The sequence below is a fragment of the Mandrillus leucophaeus genome, unplaced genomic scaffold (genome assembly GCF_000951045.1).
Source record: "Mandrillus leucophaeus isolate KB7577 unplaced genomic scaffold, Mleu.le_1.0 Scaffold24, whole genome shotgun sequence".
NCBI classification, from domain to species: Eukaryota; Metazoa; Chordata; class Mammalia; order Primates; family Cercopithecidae; genus Mandrillus; species Mandrillus leucophaeus.
In genome coordinates this window covers 1,662,532-1,683,464 of record NW_012102476.1, presented here as the reverse complement: position 1 = coordinate 1,683,464, position 20,933 = coordinate 1,662,532, and the positions used below count along the sequence as shown (strand labels likewise).

The 20,933-nt window shown below is 55.4% G+C and overlaps 2 protein-coding genes across 5 annotated transcripts; both read left to right on the top strand.

Annotated features, from left to right (window-relative positions):
* The first annotated feature begins 457 nt into the window (after positions 1 to 457).
* Positions 458 to 10,388, top strand: SPNS1 (spinster homolog 1 (Drosophila)). 4 transcript variants are annotated; one of them, XM_011982345.1, is made up of 13 exons: positions 458 to 949; positions 1,037 to 1,241; positions 1,344 to 1,409; positions 4,071 to 4,207; positions 5,323 to 5,474; positions 5,573 to 5,639; positions 7,317 to 7,462; positions 7,751 to 7,906; positions 8,198 to 8,387; positions 8,697 to 8,762; positions 9,017 to 9,115; positions 9,630 to 9,801; positions 10,045 to 10,388. In XM_011982345.1, the coding sequence occupies exons 2-13, from the start codon at positions 1,091 to 1,093 to the stop codon at positions 10,137 to 10,139; spliced, it is 1,497 nt and encodes a 498-aa protein (XP_011837735.1). In that variant the 5' UTR covers positions 458 to 949; positions 1,037 to 1,090; the 3' UTR covers positions 10,140 to 10,388. The 4 variants fall into 4 exon arrangements, with proteins under 4 accessions (XP_011837735.1, XP_011837736.1, XP_011837737.1 ...); XM_011982344.1 differs by having other exon boundaries at positions 617 to 715; positions 950 to 1,241; XM_011982346.1 differs by lacking the exon at positions 7,751 to 7,906 and having other exon boundaries at positions 458 to 1,241.
* Positions 10,389 to 10,708: 320 nt separating this feature from the next.
* On the top strand, positions 10,709 to 16,672 carry LAT (linker for activation of T cells). The gene is made up of 13 exons (XM_011982343.1): positions 10,709 to 10,766; positions 11,229 to 11,370; positions 11,567 to 11,594; positions 11,697 to 11,731; positions 11,978 to 12,059; positions 12,203 to 12,267; positions 12,361 to 12,390; positions 12,478 to 12,541; positions 12,615 to 12,709; positions 15,371 to 15,433; positions 15,618 to 15,683; positions 15,777 to 15,864; positions 16,032 to 16,672. Exons 2-12 carry the CDS (start codon positions 11,271 to 11,273, stop codon positions 15,854 to 15,856), a joined length of 708 nt encoding a protein of 235 aa, XP_011837733.1. The 5' UTR covers positions 10,709 to 10,766; positions 11,229 to 11,270; the 3' UTR covers positions 15,857 to 15,864; positions 16,032 to 16,672.
* The last annotated feature ends 4,261 nt before the right edge of the window (positions 16,673 to 20,933 follow it).

Genomic DNA, 20,933 nt, shown 5'->3' with positions numbered 1-20,933 from the left:
GACTGGAGTGAGGAAAAACATGCTCCAGGAGGGGCGGGTGGAGACGCTTCCTTTAATAGGTATTTAAGTGTCCACGGTGAAGGCTCAGGAGTTTACAAGGCTAGCAGGGTTGGAGAATCTCAACAAAGGGCGGGGCGCTGCTCAAGCTCCGTCCCTCCCTCCATCCCTCCATCCCTCCATCCATCGCGCTGCTCAAGCTTCATCCATCCATCTATCCATCCATCCATCCTTTACTGAGCGTAAAAAGCCTCCAACCAGACCCTCGGAGGAAGAGAGGATGGTTCCCAAGAACTAGGGCTGCTCCTTGGTTTTTAGAGGTATCTACTGCTTCCAAAACCTTTTGAGACCCCATTATCCCGTTTGATGAAGAAGGAGTCTGCCACGTGGGGGTTCCAGATAAGACAGCTGAAATTCGGAAGGGCAGGCGACTCCACCAAGTCACCGAGACGCCCTTTTTGACGCTCCAGGGACCGCAGGATCTGGGAAGACTCCTGGTTACTCCGGCGACCGGTCGGCCGCCACAGGACGTGTGAGCCCGGGCAGAACGCCCAAGAAGCTTCCGTAGTCGGATGGCAGGTCACGTGTCGAGGGCTTGCCCGTGGGGACCCCTCCACCCGGGCTCCCGCGTCACATGACCGGCTTTGAGCAACATGGCGGCTGCCGTGGTGCAGCGCCGGGGCTGAGCGACAGCAAGTGCAGCGGGCTCCTGTCCCGGGTGAGGGGTGGCCTCAGCGCGGGATCGTGCCCTCTTCAGCCCGCTCCTGTCCCCAACATTACGTGTATTCCGCACGTCCCCTCCGCGCTGTGTGTCTACTGAGACGGGGAGGCGTGAAAGGGCCCGGGTCCCTTCTCAGTCGTGCCCTGTGCTTCGGGGCAAGCTCCCCGTCTCCGGGCGCACTTCCCTCGCCTGGGTTCAGTCTATCCTTTCTCCAGCCTCCTCCCCTCGCAGGTGGGATCGTCGGTGGGACCGGAGCGCGGGCGGGCGCGGCCCCCCGGGACCATGGCCGGGTCCGACACCGCGCCCTTCCTCAGCCAGGCGGATGACCCGGACGACGGGCCAGTGCCTGGCAACCCGGGGTTGCCAGGGTCCATGGGGAACCCGAAGTCCGAGGAGCCCGAGGTCCCGGACCAGGAGGGGCTGCAGCGCATCACCGGCCTGTCTCCCGGCCATTCGGCTCTCATAGTGGCGGTGCTGTGCTACATCAATCTCCTGAACTACATGGACCGCTTCACCGTGGCTGGTAGGGGCTCACTTCTGGGAGGAAGGTAGTCTAGGAGAAGGGAGCCAGGGTCCCGAGGGTGGCGCTGCTTTTCCGGACCATCCTGAATTTTTTCCTTCTCAGGCGTCCTTCCCGATATCGAGCAGTTCTTCAACATCGGGGACAGTAGCTCTGGGCTTATCCAGACTGGTGAGTGGGGACACCTCCTGGTCACACAGCCGCTCCTCTTTCTGTTCTGTCCCAACTGGGACCACATGCTTTCCTGCCTGGGGGCTCATTAATGGAGGTTTTGTGGCCAGTGAGGGGAGGTGATGGCCCTGATGTCGCTTGGGGGTCAGCTGGGGCACTACATTTAAAGAGGGAGTCAGTTTAGTATAACTAAGTATAACTTCACCCAGGTGAAGACAGACCTGGGTTTAAATCTCAGCTCTTCCACTTCTTGTGTGATGGTAGGCAAGGCACTCAACCTCTCTAAGCCTCATTTTCCTTGTCTATAAGATGGAACGACTAATAACACAAATCATCTTTTAGGACTGATGTGAAGATTAACTGAAAGATTGCCTGTGAAGGGCCTAGTGCAGTGTTTGGCAGATAGTAGATACCCAGTAAATAATGGCAGGAGGGTAGGGTGCGGTGACTCACGCCTGTAGTCCCAGCACTTTGGGAGGCCAAGATGAGTGGATCACTTGAAGTTAGGAGTTCAAGACCAGCCTGGCCAACATGACGAAACCCTATCTCTACTACAAACAAAATTAGCCGGGCTTGGTGGCAGGCGCCTGTAATCCCAGCTACTTGGGAGGCTGAGGCATGAGAATTACTTGAACCCAGGAGGCAGAGGTTGCAGTGAGCCTAGATCGCACCACTGCACTCCAGCCTGGGTGACAGAGCGAGACTCCATCTCATAAATAAATAAATAAATAAATAAATAAATAAATAAAGGCAGGAGAGGGTGTCTGGAATGGGGAGAGGTGCGTTTACTTGTTCACAACTCTGGGGCTTGTGGGAGAGGCAAAGCTAGAGTCAAGCCCTCTTTTTCTTCCTTCCTTCCTTCATTTCTCAACCATTTCTGAGTACTCATTGTGTGCCAGGCCTGGAGGAAGTGATGATTACATCTGTAGGACTTTGCTAAGAACTTTTATGCTCCTTGTCTTCTAATCCTTCCATCAGCCAAAAACAGGTATTATTGTTCCTATTTTATAGAGGAAGTAGGTAGTGATATCTACAGCTTATAAAGAAACTGAGGCTTGGAGAAGAGTTAAGACTTGCCCAGGGTCACACCATCAGTTGGAGGTGGAACAGGAATTTGAAACCAGGTCTTGCAGTGTTCTTTTCTTTACTCCAGGCCAATGAGGAACTGGAGGTATTTGAGGCAAAATCTGGAGCAATGAGAATGGGATCATAGGGCAAGGTCTTCAAATCTCTGAAGAAGTGTTGAGTTAGAGCAGCAGCTCTTTCTAGGCAGCTGCATTTATTCACTTTTTAATTCAGCACATGCTTATTGAGCACCTATTTTGCACCAGGCTGTGTGTTTTTTTTTTGTTTTTTGTTTTTTTTTGAGACCGAGTCTGGCTCTGTGGCCCAGGCTGGAGTGCAGTGACGCGATCTCAGCTCACTGCAAGCTCCAGCTCCCGGGTTCACGCCATTCTCCTGCCTCAGCCTCCCGAGTAGCTGGGACTACAGGCGCCTGCCACCACGCCCGGCTAATTTTTTGTATTTTTAGTAGAGATGGGGTTTCACCTTGTTAGCCAGGATGGTCTCGATCTCCTGACCTCATGATCCGCCCGTCTCGGCCTCCCAAAGTGCTGGGATTACAGGCTTGAGCCACCGCACCCGGCCACTAGGCTGTGTGTTAAATGAGTGAAAGAAGCACAGTCATGGCCAATACAGGCAAGGACCTTGCCTTGGGAGCTGATGGTATGCTATGCATGAGGGAGCAACAGTCAGTAAAACCCTAAACTAAAGTGGGACAGTTTTCCCATAGGGATAAGAATTATGTAACAGAAAATAGTCCAGGCACTGTGGCTCATGCCTGTAATCCCAGCACTTTGGGAGGCTGAGGCTGGCGGATCATGAGATCAGGAGATTGAGACCATCCTGACCAACGTGGTAAAACATCATCTCTACTAAAAGTACAAAAATTAGCTGGGCCTGGTGGCATGCCCCTGTAGTCCCAGCTGCTTGGGAGGCTGAGGCAGGAGAATCGCTTGAACCCAGGAGGCGGAGGTTGCAGTGGGCCGAGATTGCGCCACAGCACTCCAGCTTGGCAACAGAGCGAGACTTTGTCTAAAAAAAACAAGAGAAAACAGTAAATGTGAGAGTCAGGGACTGGATGTATGCTCACCTGGGCATGCCGGGCAAGTGTCTGAGCTGGAACCTGAAGGAACTATGCTCTGTGAAGTTTCAGGGGAGAGGAGAGAATGTCCTTGATAGAGGAGACAGCAGGTGCGCAAACCCCTAGTGGTATTGACCTTGACAGTTGGGCCATTGGGATGCAGAGAGAGGAAGGGAAAAAGGCTGACCATGAGTTTGGAGAGGTAGGAGGGGCTAGATCGGACGGGGGCATTGTGAGCCATGGTATATATGGAGTTTGGAGCTTGTCTTGGCTAGGTGGGAGGAATTGACAAGTAGTGGGACCATCCATGTACAATGGGAAATTTGGAAAGGTGTTCAGGATGGAGCTGGAGTGTCCGCCTGGCAGGAAGCTCTGATGGGATTCAGGCTGGGATGTGGGGGTGTTGTGAATTCCGTGAGGAGAAGGTGGGCATCTCTTGTGCTTTGGTGGTTCCAGCTGCGGTGGGAGTGGGAGGTAGGGGTACCTGGACTGAGCTGTGACTCTCTCCTTCCCCCTAGTGTTCATCTCCAGTTACATGGTGTTGGCACCTGTGTTTGGCTACCTGGGTGACAGGTACAATCGGAAGTATCTCATGTGCGGGGGCATTGCCTTCTGGTCCCTGGTGACACTGGGGTCATCCTTCATCCCCGGAGAGGTGAGGCCCCGAGCTGGCTCCCGCTTCTGCCCACACCCACTCCCTGTCAGTCTCTGATGCTGCTCCTTGGAGCCATGGCAGACTGGGCCTCAGGGACTCCTGCAGTTTCCCTGGTCCATGCCATTTTATACCCTTCCTTGCCTGAGTTAACCTGCCCCACCCCATCCTCTCCCCTTTTCTTCCAGAGCGTTCTCTGTCCATCATCCCCTCTTCCCTTGACCACTGACTCCTTCTACTCCATACCTAAACACTCCAAACCCTACCTGGCCTGCCCTCTCTCCCTCCTCTCCTTCCTGATCAGACTTCCTGAAGGGCCCCAAGAGCGTGGCGCCAGTGTGGGTGAAAGAGCGGCCGGGGAGATGCCGTCACTGCCTGCACTTCCTCACGCCTGCTCACCCCTCGAGCGCTGCAGCTAACTTCTACTCCCACCACTCCATGGACCCTGCTCTTGCCAAAGTCAACAGTGGCCTCCTGGTTGCTAAACACAGCTCCAACTTCCTGGTCCTGTTCGTGCTAGGTCCCCTGGGAGCTTCTGGCGCTGTTGACCCATTCTTCCTTCCTGAAACTCTCTCCTACCTTTGCGATGCCACACTTTTCTGGTTTTCCTCCTGCCTCCCTGGCTGTTGCTTCTTTGTTCCTTTGAAGTCTCCTCTGCCTGTTCTCACTCCATCCTGGAACTCTGTCCTCAGCCCCAGGACCTACGTATTTTCCTTGGGTGACTGGACCCATCCTTAGCTTCAGATGTCTTTGGTAGACACATAAACTCCCATCTAAGGTCATTATTCATTTAAAAAAAATTAAAAAACTTTCCCCTACCAGGCAAGCAGGGGTTGTCTTATTTAGACCTTTTATTGTCTAGTCCTTGCAATAGCTCTGTGAAAAGTTGTTGTTATCCTCCTTTTGCAGATGAGGAAGCTGAGGCTCAGAGAGGTTAAGTTATTTTCCCCAAATCGCAGCTAGTAAGTGGTGGAGCCAGGATGCAAGCCCAGGTCTGTGTGATTCTAAAACCCAGGCGTCTCCCGCCATCCCTGCTGCCTCTTGGGAGCGGGCTGGTGAGGTAGCCCGGAGGCTGGCTGCAGGCTGGGGTGCCACCTCTCCCCGGTCTCTCTCCCCAGCATTTCTGGCTGCTCCTCCTGACCCGGGGCCTGGTGGGGGTCGGGGAGGCCAGTTATTCCACCATTGCGCCCACTCTCATTGCCGACCTCTTTGTGGCCGACCAGCGGAGCCGGATGCTCAGCATCTTCTACTTTGCCATTCCGGTGGGCAGGTGAGCAGGCCTGGGGCCTGGGGGAAGGCAGAAGGGCCTGGCATGGGGGACTGGACTGACTGGCTGTCCCCACTTTTTCCCTTCTCTCCCTCCCATAGTGGTCTGGGCTACATTGCAGGCTCCAAAGTGAAGGATATGGCTGGGGACTGGCATTGGGCTCTGAGGGTGAGTCTGGTCTTGGCCTGGGGGTAGGTCAGTGACATTCTCACTGATCCCCGTTTCCTACCTTCGAACCCCTTCCCACTGCCCATTTTTCTTTTAAGAGACAGGGTCTTGTGTCATCCAGGCTGCAGTGCAGTGGTGCAATCATAGCTCACTGCAGCCTGGAACTCCTGAGCTCAAGTGATCCTCCCACTTCAGCCTCCCAAGTAGCTGGGACTATAGGTGCCCGCCACCATGCCTGGCTAATTAAAAAAACTTTTTCTTTTTGTAGGCTGGGTGTGGTGGCTACCACCTGTATCCCAGCACTTTGGGAGGCTGAGGCAGGTGGATTACTTGAGGTCAGGAATTCAAGATCAGCCTAGCCAACACGGTGAAACCCTGTCTCTACTAAAAATACAAAAATTAGCTGGGTGTGGTAGTGCATGCCTGTAATCCCAGCTACTCGGGGGGCTGAGGCAGAAGAATCACTTGAACCCAGGAGGCGGAGGTTGCAGCGAGCTGAGATTGTGCCACTGCACTCCAGCCTGGATGACAGCGTGAGACTCCATCTCAAAAAAAACAAAATTTTGCCAGGTGTGGTGGCTTGCGCCTGTAATCCCAGCACTTTGGGAGGCTGAGGTGGGTGGATCCCCTGAGGTCAGGAGTTTGAGGCCAGCTTGACCAACATGGCGAAACCCTGTCTCTACTAAAAATGCATAATTAGCTGGGCATGGTGACGCATGCCTGTAATCCCAGCTACTCGGGAGGCTGAGGCAGGAGAATCACTTGAACCCGGGAGGCAGAGGTTATAGTGAGCAGAGATCATGTCATTACACACACACACACACACACACATTTTTTTGTTGTTGTAGAGACGGAGTCTTTGTATGTTGCCCAGTTCAAGGTTGGTCTTGAACTTCTGGCCTCAAGCAATCCTCTTGCTTCAGCCTCCTAAAGTGCTGGGCTTACGGGTGTGAGCCATGCACCTGGCTCCAAACACCCCTTTTTTGAGGCAGCACTCATTCTGCTGAGCCTGCAGGAGGCTGGCTGCCCTTACCTGGAAGCCATGTGCTAGACAGAATTCTTGCGTGCAGGTGACGGAAGCCCATTGTAAAACTGTAAGCCCCCTAAAGGGGCTGTCTTGACTTTCTTCCTGAAAGTCCCAGGTGAGCTTCAGTCAGGTAAAGCTGGATCTAGGGCTCCTACACTGCCGTTCTCTTCTGAGCTTTACTTTCCTCTGTGTTAACATCATTCTTAAGGACGTGAGAGCTCCAGATGGTTATCTTTCCATTTAGCAACATTGGCATCTTGGACCCTGAGGCCATGTTTCCAGGATAGTGTCTGACTAGATGAACATGTGTCACATACCTCTGCAGAATCTGTCACCGAGGCTGGGGTGGTTAACAGTCTTCTTGTTGGCCAAGCCTGGGAACCTATTTAAACCAAGTGGATTGAGAGAATTAGGGGTACTGGTTTCCCACAAGAAAATTACCAAAAAGGAAGCAAAGCTAGGCTTGCAAAAATAGGGTGAACCCTAGTGGCAGCCCCCTTCCCCCAAATTGCAGGTTTGGCTTCTTGGAGCAGGCACTTAACTGGGTATTTTAGGTCTCAGGCTGGAGTTATTGCACCCCACACTCTCCCCCAGCCCAGGGCTTAAGTGTGTCTCTGCCTGTGCTTATCCTGAAGCCCTCTGTCTCCCAGGTGACACCGGGTCTAGGAGTGGTGGCCGTTCTGCTGCTGTTCCTGGTAGTGCGGGAGCCGCCAAGGGGAGCTGTGGAGCGCCACTCAGATTCGCCACCCCTGAACCCCACCTCGTGGTGGGCAGATCTGAGGGCTCTGGCAAGAAAGTGAGTTTATTCCCACCCTAGACCACCATCTGAGGCCCCCCTGGCGTCTGGTTTGAAGTTTAAGTGGGGATGTTCCTGTTCCTGGCCACACCCCAAGGCCAGGAATTCGGTCGTTACTGCCCCCTTGTGGCAGCTTCTTGAATTACAGGCCCAGATCCTGGGAGCCAGAACCGCCTCTGCACATGGTGTTGTGACCTTACTAAAATAAGCCAGGAAGGGAGAAGAGAGGTCCCCTCCGCCCTGGACACCTCCATGGGGTCTTACTCTCTCCCTCCCAACTATCTGCAGTCCTAGTTTCGTCCTGTCTTCCCTGGGCTTCACTGCTGTGGCCTTTGTCACGGGCTCCCTGGCTCTGTGGGCTCCGGCATTCCTGCTGCGTTCCCGCGTGGTCCTTGGGGAGACCCCACCCTGCCTTCCCGGAGACTCCTGCTCTTCCTCTGACAGGTGCCCAGATGGGGCTATGCCGGGGGGCCTGTGGGTGGCAGGGCTGGAGTGAAGAGCATCTGTAGCTCAGACCCAGGCAGGGAGTTTGACTCCTGACTTCACAAGCTGCCTGCTCTCCTGGAATCTCCTATTTCCTGGTCTGGGAAATAAGTGATGGGATGATGTCTGCCACTTAGGGCTATGCGAACCATGTGTCTGTAGGGACCTTGGTTGTGAGGGTGGCTAGGATGGACAGCGTAGGGGGCTTGGCAGGCAGAGAGACAAACCCCCATTCCCTTCCCTCACCCTCAGCCTCATCTTTGGGCTCATCACCTGCCTCACCGGAGTCCTGGGCGTGGGCCTGGGCGTGGAGATCAGCCGCCGGCTCCGCCACTCCAATCCTCGGGCTGATCCCCTGGTCTGTGCCGCTGGCCTCCTGGGCTCTGCACCCTTCCTCTTCCTGTCCCTTGCCTGCGCCCGTGGTAGCATCGTGGCCACTTATGTGAGTAGCCAGCAGGTGTCAAGGGGAATGGCGTGGGTCCAGGGTGGAGAAGCAGTCAGTGTAATGGCCACTCGAGGTGGAATGCCTGGTTTTGAATCACAGCTTTGGCGCTTCCCAGCTGTGTGACATTGGACAAGTAACTTAACCTCTCTGTGCTCAGTTTCGTCATGTGTAAAATGGGAATATCAGTAGCACCTGTCTCACTGGGGTGTTGTGAGGATTAAATTAGTTAATAGATGAGCTGGGAACATGGTCAACTTTCCATGTGTTTGCCCTTACTGCCATGAACCCCCCACCCTCTCTCCACAGATTTTCATCTTCATTGGAGAGACCCTCCTGTCCATGAACTGGGCCATCGTGGCCGACATTCTGCTGGTAAGTCGCTGGGCAGCTCCAGTGTCAGCCCAGAGGCTGATGAGAGCAGGGTTGGGGTCAGGAGTGTTGCCTTTACCCCTCAAAGCCCAGCCTCAACCTACCTTCTACAAAAAATAACATCTGTGGCAGACCCCTGGCCTGCCCTGTGACCTCAACCCCAGGCACACCTCTGACCCCGGCCTAGGCGGACCCTTGGTGGTCTCCTGTCCCCTGGAGCCCAGAGCACCCACTGAGCTCCACCAACTCCTCCATAGTACGTGGTGATCCCTACGCGACGCTCCACCGCCGAGGCCTTCCAGATCGTGCTGTCCCACCTGCTGGGTGACGCTGGGAGCCCCTACCTCATTGGCCTGGTGAGCATTGTTTCTTGGCTGGCACAGGGTAGGGGAACTTACATTTCCAGACCTGGCTGGTGGCCTGAGCCTGGACTGGATCAGACAGCCTGGCCCTAGTGAAGTGTCTGTGTCCTGTGCGCTGGGCACTTCTCACCTTCCATTGTCAACTGGAGGAGAAAGATTTTGTCTTTGAATATTTCTACCAGTAAGGCCAGGGACCTCACCCTCGTGGTCCAGACTCCCCCTTTCTTTTTTCTTTTTTTCCTGAGACAAGACCTCACTCTGTTGCCCAGGCTGCAGTGTAGTGGCACGATCACGGCTCACTGCAGCCTTGACCTCCTGGGCTCAAGCGATCCTCCTACCTCAGCCTCCCGAGTAGCTGGGATGATAGGCATGAGCCACTGCGTCTGGCTCAAACCTCCTTCCCTTTCCTGGGCTCCACTTGTCTTTCTCCCTGGAGCTCAGGGGCGTGCCCTCCCTGGCTCATCTGTGAGGCTGACTTCCCAGGCTTTCCTGTCTCCTCTCCCTGCAGATCTCTGACCGCCTGCGCCGGAACTGGCCACCCTCCTTCTTGTCCGAGTTCCGGGCTCTGCAGTTCTCGCTCATGCTCTGCGCGTTTGTCGGGGCACTGGGTGGCGCAGCCTTCCTGGGCACCGCCATCTTCATTGAGGGCGACCGCCGGCGGGCGCAGCTGCACGTGCAGGGTCAGTTAGGAGCTGTGCCCGGGCCAGCTTCTTGATCTGCCTGTCTGTCCGTCCATCTGTCTGCCCACTCCTGTGCACCCGGCAGCTAAGTCCACAGCTCTTGCCTTGTTTGGCCTCCAGTCTGCATCCACCCCTCGGGTGGCTCTGTGACTGCCCCATCCATTTCCCACTGCCTGTTTGCCCTTCTCTGGCTTTGTCTGTCTGTCCGTCCAGCTCACCCTGGCTCTGACCCTCCCCCTGCAGGCCTGCTGCATGAAGCAGGGCCCACAGACGACCAGATTGTGGTGCCCCAGCGGGGCCGCTCCACCCGCGTACCCGTGGCCAGTGTGCTCATCTGAGAGGCCGCCGCTCACCCGCCTGCACATCTGCCACAGCTGGCCCTGGGCCCACCCCACGAAGGGCCTGGGCCTAACCTCTTGGCCTGGCCCAGCTTCCAGAGGGACCCTGGGCCATGTCCCAGCTCCCAGACACTACATGGGCAGCTCAGGGGAGAAGGTGGGGGTCCAGGAGGGGGATCCCCCTCCACAGCGGCAGCCCCAGGGGCTCGGTGCTATTTGTAACGGAATAAAATTTGTAGCCAGACCCCAGGTGCCTGCTCTCGTCTTTCTCTGGGTGGCCTCTGATCTTGTACCCCGTCTTCACCCCAGGGCTCCCGAAGATTGTGGGTCATTCCTTGGGGCTCTGGGTGAGTCTCTGCCCTTCTAGGCTGAGTGACTGAGATGGGGGACTGCTCTCCTCCCAGTGAGCTGGCTCAGTGTGACTGTGAGTCACGCCCCTGCTTCTCTGGAGCCTGTCCCTTGCCCCGCAGGCCTGGCTGAGGTGGGGGTGGGCACTGCCCTTTTGTACCCCAGAATTCCCGCTGTCAGGGCCTCCCTGCTTGCTGCCTCCCCGGGTCCTGGATGTGAAGGCCACGACTGCCAGCTGGCAGGTGGCTGCCCCCATCCGGGGGGGCCAGCAGACCCTTGGTGAGTGCCTGGGGTGGCTCCCGGGCCTCCTCCTGCCCCCTCCCCACTGGTGGGGTGGGGTGGGAAGGGGGCGGGTGCAGCCGGCTGAGAACTCGATGATTTCCTGCCCTCGCCCGGCGCTCACCACAGCTTCCTGCCGCAGGCGGGTGGGAGGGCGGGCACAGGGAGAGGCGGGCGCCGAGGAGGGGCAGGTAGGGCTGGGACGCAGGGGTGGCTGGATCCCCCGACTTCAGCGCAGGCCCTGGTCTGACCACCCTGGGAGCAGGGACTTTCCACAGCCAGCTGGACGCCCACTCAACCCAGTAAAAGAGGGGACCCATCCTGGGAGCCCCGGGGAGGGCACAGCCGCCTCCTCCTGGGCTCCCCCATCACCTGGTGCCTACCTTCCCCCTGCCCCCTGCTGGGCCTGGTCCTCACCCGGTCCTCACCCCATCTTTGTCTGGCCTTGGCTTTGCCCTTGAGGGGCCTGGGGGTGCAGCCGGCCTGCTCCGAGCTCCCCTGCAGATGGAGGAGGCCATCCTTGTCCCCTGCGTGCTGGGGCTCCTGCTGCTGCCCATCCTGGCCGTGTTGATGGCACTGTGTGTGCACTGCCACAGATTGCCAGGTGAGTGGGAAACTGGTGGGGGTACCTGCGGCCCGGGCACACCGACGGGATCCTCATTCCACTCCCAGCCCCTGTGTCTGTCCTGGCTCTGTCCCTGCCTCCGTCCTGATCCCAGCACGTCTGAGAGTCCCTGGACCCCAGCACCTTCTGCCCTAAGCACCCCCTGTTCCTGCCTCACCAGCCCTGTCTTTCCCAGGCTCCTATGACAGCGCATCCTCAGATAGGTGAGTCCGCCCTGGCCGCCCTGGGTCTCCCTCCACACCCCATGGCGGGGCAGGGCTGGGGCTTCTCCCAGCCCCATCCCCCAGCTGTGTCTCCTTTACCAGTTTGTATCCAAGGGGCATCCAGATCAAACGGCCTCGTGAGTACAAGGAGGATCCGCTGCCTCAGGTTCCAGGGAGAGGGTTCCCTGGTGTGGGAGTGAGCGTGAACCTTCACTTTCCCCCACCGCCCCGGGGCTGCCCACATGGCCTTGACCTGAGCTGGGAGGAGGGGAGACGGCTCTCCCAGGCCTGTCCAGGGTGCGGGGGTTTCAGGGGCTTAGTCTGTTCTTTGAGGCCTTGACGATGTCTGGAGTCCTTCTTTCAACTTGGTTCTGTGTCCTCAGACACAGTCGCCCCCTGGCCACCTGCCTACCCGCCTGTCACCTCCTACCCACCCCTGAACCAGCCAGACCTGCTCCCCATCCCGTGAGTAGCTGCTCAGCCCTTATCCCTCCAAACTCTACTCTCCACCCCCTCACTTTTTTGGATTGGGGGCCCCTTTCCCTTTTGCAACTGCTGTTGCCCCCTGAGTCCCACCTCAGGCATGACCCCTCACCTTTGACTCCCAGAAGATCCCCGCAGCCCCTTGGGGGCTCCCACCGGACGCCATCTTCCAGGCGGGATTCCGATGGTGGTAAGTGTGGGGAAGCACTCAGGAGGCCGGGGCTGGGCAGAAGATAGGCCTGGCCTAAGCTGACTCAGTCTCCCTCTCGCCCTCTTTTTGAAGCCAACAGTGTGGCGAGCTACGAGAACGAGGGTGCGTCTGGGATCCGAGGTGCCTGGGTTGGGTAGGGAGGCTGGGGCCCATCCTGGGCTAGGCTGACCCCTGTGTCGTTACCCCCAGAACCAGCCTGTGAGGATGCGGATGAGGATGAGGATGAGGACGACTATCACAATCCGGGCTACCTGTGAGTGACCAGGTGGGAGGTGGGAGGTTAGGGCTAGCGGCCTCGCTTACCGGCCCTTTTCACTTCTTTTCAGGGTGGTGCTTCCCGACAGCACTCCGGCCGCTAGCACTGCCGCCCCATCAGCTCCTGCACTCAGCACCCCTGGCCTCCGAGACAGTGCCTTCTCCAGTGAGTCAGGCATTTGTTTTTATTATTTAATTTTTTTAGGGATAGGCTGGAGTGCAGCAGTGCCATCGTAGCTTGCTGCAGCCTTGAACTCCTAGGCTCCAGTGATCCTCCCAAGTTGGCTACTCAGCCTCAGCCTCCCAAGTAGCTGAGATTACAGGCGCCTGCCACCGCATCTAGCTTATTTAAAACATTTTTTTGTAGAGACAGGGTCTCGCTATGTTGCCCAGGCTGGCCTTAAACTCCTGGGCTCAAGTGATCCTCCCACCTTGGCCTCCCAAAGTGCTGGGATTACAGGTGTGAGCCACCATGCCCGGCCCTGTTCTGATTTTCTTAACTTTCTCTCCTTTCCTATCTCTGTATCCTTTCCTTTTATCATCTGGGAAATTTCCTTGACTTTATTCTTCAACCCTTCCACTGCAATTTTATTTCTGCTATCCAGAAGCTCTTTCTTGTTCTCTGACTGTTCTTTTTTTATAGCCTCTGTTCTTGTTTCACGGAGGCAATACCATCTTGTACATCTCTAAGGATATTAATTAGAGGCTGTCTTATGTGTCTGTGGATGTTTGTCAGTTTTCTTCTGCTTCCTGCACTGCCCTGTTTCCTTTGAGCTGCTTTTCACCCTTCCTTATGGTCTCATCCTGCCTGGTCACATCCTCTGGGCTTTCCCCAATATCTGACATTCTTTAGATTTCTGTTGCTTTGTTCTCTCTGTGTATACTTGTCCTGGGCTATCACTTCTACACCCTGGCTTTGTTTGCCATCCAAATTCCCAGTTTGCTCTCTCCTGAGCTCCCGACTGTCTATCCAAGTACTTCTTTTCATTCATTCATTCATTCATTCATTCATTCATTCATTCATTCATTCAGCGTTTACTGCGTGCCTCTGCTGGGCTAATGCTATGGATATAACAGTTAAGGAGACAGACTGTCCTGATAAAATAGCTGGCTGGGCATGGTGGCTCACTCCTGTAATCCCAGCACTTTGGGAGGCCGAGGCGGGAGGATTGCTTGAGTCCAGGAGTTCAAGACCAGCCTGAGCAACATGGTTAAACCTCATCTTTACAAAACATAAAAAAAAAAATTAACCAAGCATGGTGGCACATGCCTGTAGTCCCAGCTGCTCAGGAGACTGAGATGGGCAGATCACCTGAGCCCGGGAAGCGGAAGTTGCAGTGAGCCGAGATCATGCCACTGTGCTCCAGCCTGGGTAACAGAGTGAGACCTTGTGTTTAAAAAAAAAAAAAAAAAAGATAAAATAGCTAAGATTCACCGAGGGCCTCCTGCATGCCTTGCTGAGTCTGACATATGTTCACTCACTAACCTCACCGCCCTGGAGCTCCCGGGCCTGCCCTCGCCCTCCTGTGCTCCAATTGTCCCCCTTTGTGTGATGCAGGGTTTATCTGTTTAACAGCACTGTTGTGTCACAGGTCCTATTTTACAGAGGAGAAAACTAGGGCACAGAGAGGTAAGGTCCCTTGGCTGAGGTTATGTGGTTGGTTAGTACTGGAGCTGGGATTGAACCGGGGCGGTCTTCAAAAACAAACATGAAACACATAAGAGAACCAAATAGGCTGGGCATGGTGGCTCACGCCTGTAATCCCAGCACTTTGGGAGGTGGGTGGATCACCTGAGGTCAGGAGTTCAAGACCGACCTGGCCAACATGGTGAAACCCCATCTCTACTAAAAATACCAAAATTAGCAAGGCGTGGTGGCGGGCGCCTGTAATCCCAGCTACTCAGGAGGCTGAGGCAGGAGAATTGCTTGAACCGGGAGGCAGAGGTTGCAGTGAGCCAAGATCACACCACTGCCCTCCAGCCCTCTGGGCAACAGAGGGAGACTCCATCTCAAAAACAAATAAATAAATCAAATAAAAGAACCAAATAACCAGGCATGGTAGCTGATACCTGTGATCCCAGGACTTTGGGAGACTGAGGCGGGTGGGTCACTTGAACCCAGGAGTTCAAGACCAGCCTGGGCAGCATAAGGAGACCCTGTCTCTACAAAAAATCCAAAATTTAGCCTGGCCTGGTAGGAGCTGAGGTGGGAAGATCATCTGAGTCCGGGAGGTCAAGGCTGCGGTGAGCCGAGATTGCGTCACTGCATTCCAGCCTGGGCAACAGAGCGAGACCGTGTCTCAAGAAAAACAAAAACAAACAAAAAACCCCCAAATAACATGGATGGTGACAGGCGCCATGAGGAGCTGACATGGGAGTGGGACACAGGCAGTGGCTGGCAGGGGGCGGGCGGGGATGGGGGTCAGGGAGGAAGAGGCTCCTGCTGGGCCAAGTGTGTCATGTCCCCTCCACACACGCCACCAAACTCCTACTGCTCCGAGCCATACTCCGTCCCTGTTCCCCAGCCTAGGGGCTGTGCTGGGGCCTGACCCTTCGTGAACCCTCCTCAGTCCCGGTCAAGTGGACCTCCTCCCCCGCTCTCCACAGCCCTCGCCCTTGTCTAGGCCACCATCACCATCACCAACACCATCCTTGCCAGCCTGGAGTGCCCTCTCTCCATTCTGTGGGGCTAATGGGGGTGGCTGTGTGGGGAGCCTCTGGGGTCTACTGTTGGGGAGCTCTGCATGACTGAGGTTGGGGGTTCTCTGGGAACCTGTGGCCAAGGGTCTCTGGTCACAGTGCTGAGGTGGGGCTGGCTTTCCCACAGTGGAGTCCATTGATGATTACGTGAACGTTCCGGAGAGCGGGGAGAGCGCAGAAGCGTCTCTAGGTGAGTGACCGGTGCTCCTCGGTGCCTGCCCCTGCACCCCGCCGCCCCACCATGCTCTCAATGTGACCAGACCCCACCCTGAGACTGCCCACACCCTCTGCCCCCTCTGTCTGGGCCTCCCCCTGCTCTCTTGCCCTCCTGACCCCTTTGCATGGCTGCCCCTCCTTCTGATCTGTCTCCACAGATGGCAGCCGGGAGTATGTGAATGTGTCCCAGGAGCTGCATCCCGGAGCGGCTAAGACTGAGCCTGGTGTGTGCTGCGGGAGGCGCAGGAGCTGGGGTAGCTGCCTTGGGCTTGGGGGGATAGCTTGCAAGCTGGAGACCAACCTCCCCTCCCCTACAGCCGCCCTGAGTTCCCAGAAGGCGGAGGAAGTGGAGGAAGAGGGGGCTCCAGATTACGAGAATCTGCAGGAGCTGAACTGAGGGCCTGGGTGAGAGGCCTGCCCTGTCCCCACCCTGTCCTGGGCCTGCAGCCTCTATTCCCTCCCTCCAGGACCCCTGCCCAACCCTACCTCCGGCTTGTCCCTCTGTCTCTGGGTACCTGCAGATCCCCATCAGCCTCCTGATCCATATCCCTCCCTGCCCTGGTGTGTTTCAGTGGAGGCCGAGTCTGTCCTGGAACCAAGCTTGTCTGGGACGGCTGGAGCTGGACAGCTGGAAGTGGCTCTGGGGTCCTCACATGGCATCCTGCCCTTGCTCCAGCCTGACAACAGCCTGAGAAATCCCCCCGTAACTTATTACCACTTTGCGGTTCGGCCTGTGTCCCCCAAACACTCTGCACCTTCTGACGCAGCCTGACAACAATGACCTGCCCTGGCCCCAGCTCTGCTCTGTGTAATAGAATAAAGGCCTGCGTGTGTCTGTGTTGAGCGTGCATCTGTGTGTGCCCGTGTGTGAGTCTGAATCAGAGACTTGGAGATGTCTGTGTGTGTGTGTCTGTGTCTGTGTCTGTGTGTGTGTGTCTGTGGGTCTCCATCCTTCATGGGGGCTCAGCCAGGTGCTGTGAGTGACAGCAGACAGTGGCTGGGACACCCCCCTTTCTGAATGAGGCCTTCTGACTTGGGCTGGCACTGCTGAGGCTCAGGACACATCGCCCCATGAGACAGTCCCAGGACGCAGCAGCTGCTGGCTGTGACAATGGTTTCGCCATCCGTAGGCCAAGGGATGGGACCTGATGACCTGGGAGGACTCTCTTAGTTCTTACCTTTTGTGGTTCTCAATAAAACAGAACTTAAAAAATCGTCTAAGCAACTGAAACAGTTAATATGCAGCACAGCACTTTTGAGACTTTGATGGGTAGGTGACTCACCAGCAGACTTTACTGTGGGGCGGGTTCTGACTCAGTTCGCCTAGGACGTGGCCTGCGACTTTGCATTTCTGAGCCGCTCCTGTGTGATTCTGATGCTGCTGGTCTATGAACCTCATCTTGTGGAGCAAGGGCATGGTGAGCATCTATTGCCTTTACTTGACCGGGATCCATTTCCCTATTTTGGGAATTTCACCCTGGCTTTCCTCCGCGATTCACTCCTTTCCCAGTCTCATTTCATGTAGTTTTAGAGATTGTGTGTGTGTTTTTTTTTTTGAAATGGGGTCTCCCTCTGTCACCCAGGCTGGAGTGCAGTGGCACGATCTTGGCTCACTGCAACCTCTACCTCCTGGGTTCAAGCAATTCTCTCGCCTCAGCCTCCTGAGTAGCTGGGATTACAGACCCCCACTACCATACCCGGCTAATTTTTGTATTTTTAGTAGAGATGGGTTTCAGCATGTTGGCTGGGCTGGTCTCAAACTCCTGACCTCAGGTGATCCCACCCGTCTCAGCCTCCCAAAGTGCTGGGATTACAGGGGTGAGCCACCGCACCTGGCCTGTTTTTTCTTTTTTGGAAATGAGGTCTCACTCTGTCGCCCAGGCTGGAATGCGGTAATGCAATCATGCCTCAGTGCAGCCTTGAACTCCTGGACTCAAGTGACCCTCCCAGCTCAGCTTCCTGAGTAGCTGAGACTACAGACGCACACCCCCATGTCCGGCTAATGTTTTATTTTTTGTAGAGATGGGGGTCTCATTGTGTTGCCCAGGCTGGTCTTGAACTCCTGAGCTCAAGTGATCCTCCTGCCTTGGCCTCCCAAAGTGCTGGGATCATAGGCATGAGCCACTGTGCTCAGTGTCTCCCTGGGATTTAAGGTGAATGATCGCATCTGGCCTGGAGCTTGTTGAACACATGACCTAGACCTGGGCCTAGGTCACCATCCTTTCCCTGACCATTGCGATTGGCTCAGGTATGGGCATGTGACCCGGCCTGGGCCAATGAGGAGCAGCCCTGGGATCCAGGCGGGAAGTGCTGGGCAGGAAAAGCTCCATCTCTTCCAGGCAGTGATTAAGCTGGATGGATACAGGCCTGGAGCCACCACTTGGAGAGCCTACCTAGGAATGAAGCCAACGTGGAGGCGAGAGTGGCCCGGAGAGGGACAGAGCCAGCTTCCTAACGGTGTCATTAGAATTCCCGGAACTAGGCCCGGTGTGGTGGCTCCCGCCTGTAATCCCAGCATTTTGGGAGGCCGAGGCGGGTGGATTGCCTGAGGTCAGGAGCTCAAGACCAGCCTGGCCAACATGATGAAACCTCATCTCTACTAAAAATACAAAAATTAGCCAGGTGTGGTGGCGTGTGCCTGTAATCCCAGCTACTCAGGAGGCTGAGGAAGGAGAACCGCTTGAACCTGGGAGGTGGAGGTTGCAGTGAGCCGAGATCGTGCCACTGCACTCCAGCCTGAATGACAGAGCAAGACCGTCTCAAAAAAAAAAAAAAGACTCCTGAATCTGGACATACCTGAAGCACTGCGTGGGCCTATAATGGCAATTTTTCTTCAACCAGCTTTACTTGGGGTATCTGTCACTACAGCCAAAGTTGTTCTATGATGAAAAGTTGTTGGTGGTTCTCCATGGATTCCAAAGGTAATAACGGTGGCTCCATTCAAGGCCAGCCAGGTGCAGTGGCGCATGCCTGTGACAGTGACTCCTCAGGGAGCGCCCATTGCATTGCCATGCTCATTACATGCAGTCGTCATAACCCCTCTATTGTCAGTTACAGTTTAGTGTCCCCATTATGCAGGAGAGGAAACACAGGCTCAGAGAGGTGAAGTGACTTGCCCAAGGGCACACAGCTGAAGAGGTACACCTGGGATTAGATCTGTGGCTGTGGGTCCCGTCGGGTCACTGCTGCTCTGACTGGCAGCCTCCTCGTTCTGATGATGATGATGATGATTTTTTTGAGATGGAGTCTCGCTTTGTCGCCCAGGCTGGAGTGCAGTGGCGCGATCTGAGCTCACTGCAACCTCCATCTCCTGGGTTCAAATGATTCTCCTGCCTCAGCCTCCCAAGTGGCTGGGATTACAGGCGCCAGACACCCACCACCACGCCCGGCTAATTTTTATATTTTTAGTAGAGATGGGGCTTCGCCATATTGGCCAGGCTGGTCTCAAACTCCTGACCTCAGGTGATCCACCTGCCTCAGCCTCCCAAAGGGCTGGGATTACAGGCGTGAGCCACTGCGCCCGGCCTTGTTCTGATTATTATATAAAGTGCTGACTGCCCTGAATGGGGAAGCTCAGAAAAGGCCCAGTTGGAGATGGTGGGAGGGTCTGGGAAGGGGATTGGACAGTCTGGCCATCAACATGTGGAGTTAAATCCTTTTCTTTGGAAGAAATAGACATGAGCAGAGGCACCTTTGTGCCTGGGCTGATAGACGAAGAACAGTTGACCAACAAGGGCTATTAGTGTAACCAATCTGGCAACATCTGGTGAAGCTGAAGCCATGTGTCTCCATTTACCTAACAAATTCCTGGGTATACACCTTCACCAACTCCAGGCTGGGCTCAGTGGTTCACACCTGTAATCCCAGCACTTTGGGAGGCTGAGGTGGGCGGATCACCTGAGGTCAGGAGTTTGGCCAACATGGTGAAACCCTGACTCTACTAAAAATACAAAAATTAGCTGGGCTTGGTGGCAAGCGCCTGTAATCCCAGCTACTTGGGAGGCTGAGGCAAGAGAAGCACTTGAACCCAGGAGGTGGAGGTTGCAGTGAGCTGAGATCACGCCACTGCACTCCAGCCTGGGCGACAAAGTGAGACTCTGTCTCAAGAAAAAAAATTCTTGGTTATAAACCTTTACCAAATCCAGCACATGGGCCAAAGTGGCAGGTACGAGCAGACTGTGGCAGGGCAGCATTGTAATGACTGCAGCTGGAGACAGCTTAGACACCCACTGCTTAAGAGCAGACAGAGAAGTCACAGTGTGGCCAGGCATGGTGGCTCACATCTGTAATCCCAGCACTTTGGGAGGCCAAGGTGGGTGGATCACCTGAGGTCAGGAGTTCAAGACCAGCCTGGCCAACATGATGAAACCTCATCTCTACTAAAAATACAAAAATTAGCCAGGTGTGGTGGCGTGTGCCTGTAATCCCAGCTACTCAGGAGGCTGAGGAAGGAGAACCGCTTGAACCTGGGAGGTGGAGGTTGCAGTGAGCCGAGATCGTGCCACTGCACTCCAGCCTGAATGACAGAGCAAGACCGTCTCAAAAAAAAAAAAAAGACTCCTGAATCTGGACATACCTGAAGCACTGCGTGGGCCTATAATGGCAATTTTTCTTCAACCAGCTTTACTTGGGGTATCTGTCACTACAGCCAAAGTTGTTCTATGATGAAAAGTTGTTGGTGGTTCTCCATGGATTCCAAAGGTAATAACGGTGGCTCCATTCAAGGCCAGCCAGGTGCAGTGGCGCATGCCTGTGACAGTGACTCCTCAGGGAGCGCCCATTGCATTGCCATGCTCATTACATGCAGTCGTCATAACCCCTCTATTGTCAGTTACAGTTTAGTGTCCCCATTATGCAGGAGAGGAAACACAGGCTCAGAGAGGTGAAGTGACTTGCCCAAGGGCACACAGCTGAAGAGGTACACCTGGGATTAGATCTGTGGCTGTGGGTCCCGTCGGGTCACTGCTGCTCTGACTGGCAGCCTCCTCGTTCTGATGATGATGATGATGATTTTCTTGAGACGGAGTTTTGCTCTTGTCGCCCAGGCTGGAGTGCAGTGGCGCAATCTCGGCTCACTGCAACCTCCGTCTCCTGGGTTGAAGCGATTCTCCTGCCTCAGCCTCCCAAGTAGCTGGGATTATTATTATCATTATTATTGTTTTGAGACAGAGTCTCATTCTGTGGCCCAGGCTGGAGTGCAGTGGCACAATCTCGGCTCACAGCAACCTCCGCCTCTCAGGCTCAAGCGATCCTTCCACCTAAGCCCAAGCAGTGGGGACTACAGGCGTGCACCACCATGCCCACCTAATTGTATTTTCTGTAGAGGCGGAGTCTCACCGTGTTGCCTAGGCTGGTCTCGAACTCCTGAGCTCAAGCAATCTGCTTGCCTTGGCCTCCAAAACTGCTGGCATTCCAGGCGTGGGCCGCTGTGCCTGACCAGAAACAATCTTCTTCTTTTTTTTTTTTTTTTTTTT

Coding starts and splice junctions, on each gene's coding strand:
- LAT (XM_011982343.1), top strand. CDS start 11,271: ATGGAGGAGGCCATCCTTGTCCCCTGCGTGCTGGGGCTCCTGCTGCTG. Junction 12,060..12,202: donor CCAGACCTGCTCCCCATCCC/GTGAGTAGCTGC, acceptor TTTGACTCCCAG/AAGATCCCCGCAGCCCCTTG. Junction 12,268..12,360: donor CAGGCGGGATTCCGATGGTG/GTAAGTGTGGGG, acceptor CTCTTTTTGAAG/CCAACAGTGTGGCGAGCTAC.
- SPNS1 (XM_011982344.1), top strand. CDS start 632: ATGACCGGCTTTGAGCAACATGGCGGCTGCCGTGGTGCAGCGCCGGGG. Junction 7,907..8,197: donor TCCTGCTCTTCCTCTGACAG/GTGCCCAGATGG, acceptor CCTCACCCTCAG/CCTCATCTTTGGGCTCATCA. Junction 8,763..9,016: donor TCGTGGCCGACATTCTGCTG/GTAAGTCGCTGG, acceptor ACTCCTCCATAG/TACGTGGTGATCCCTACGCG.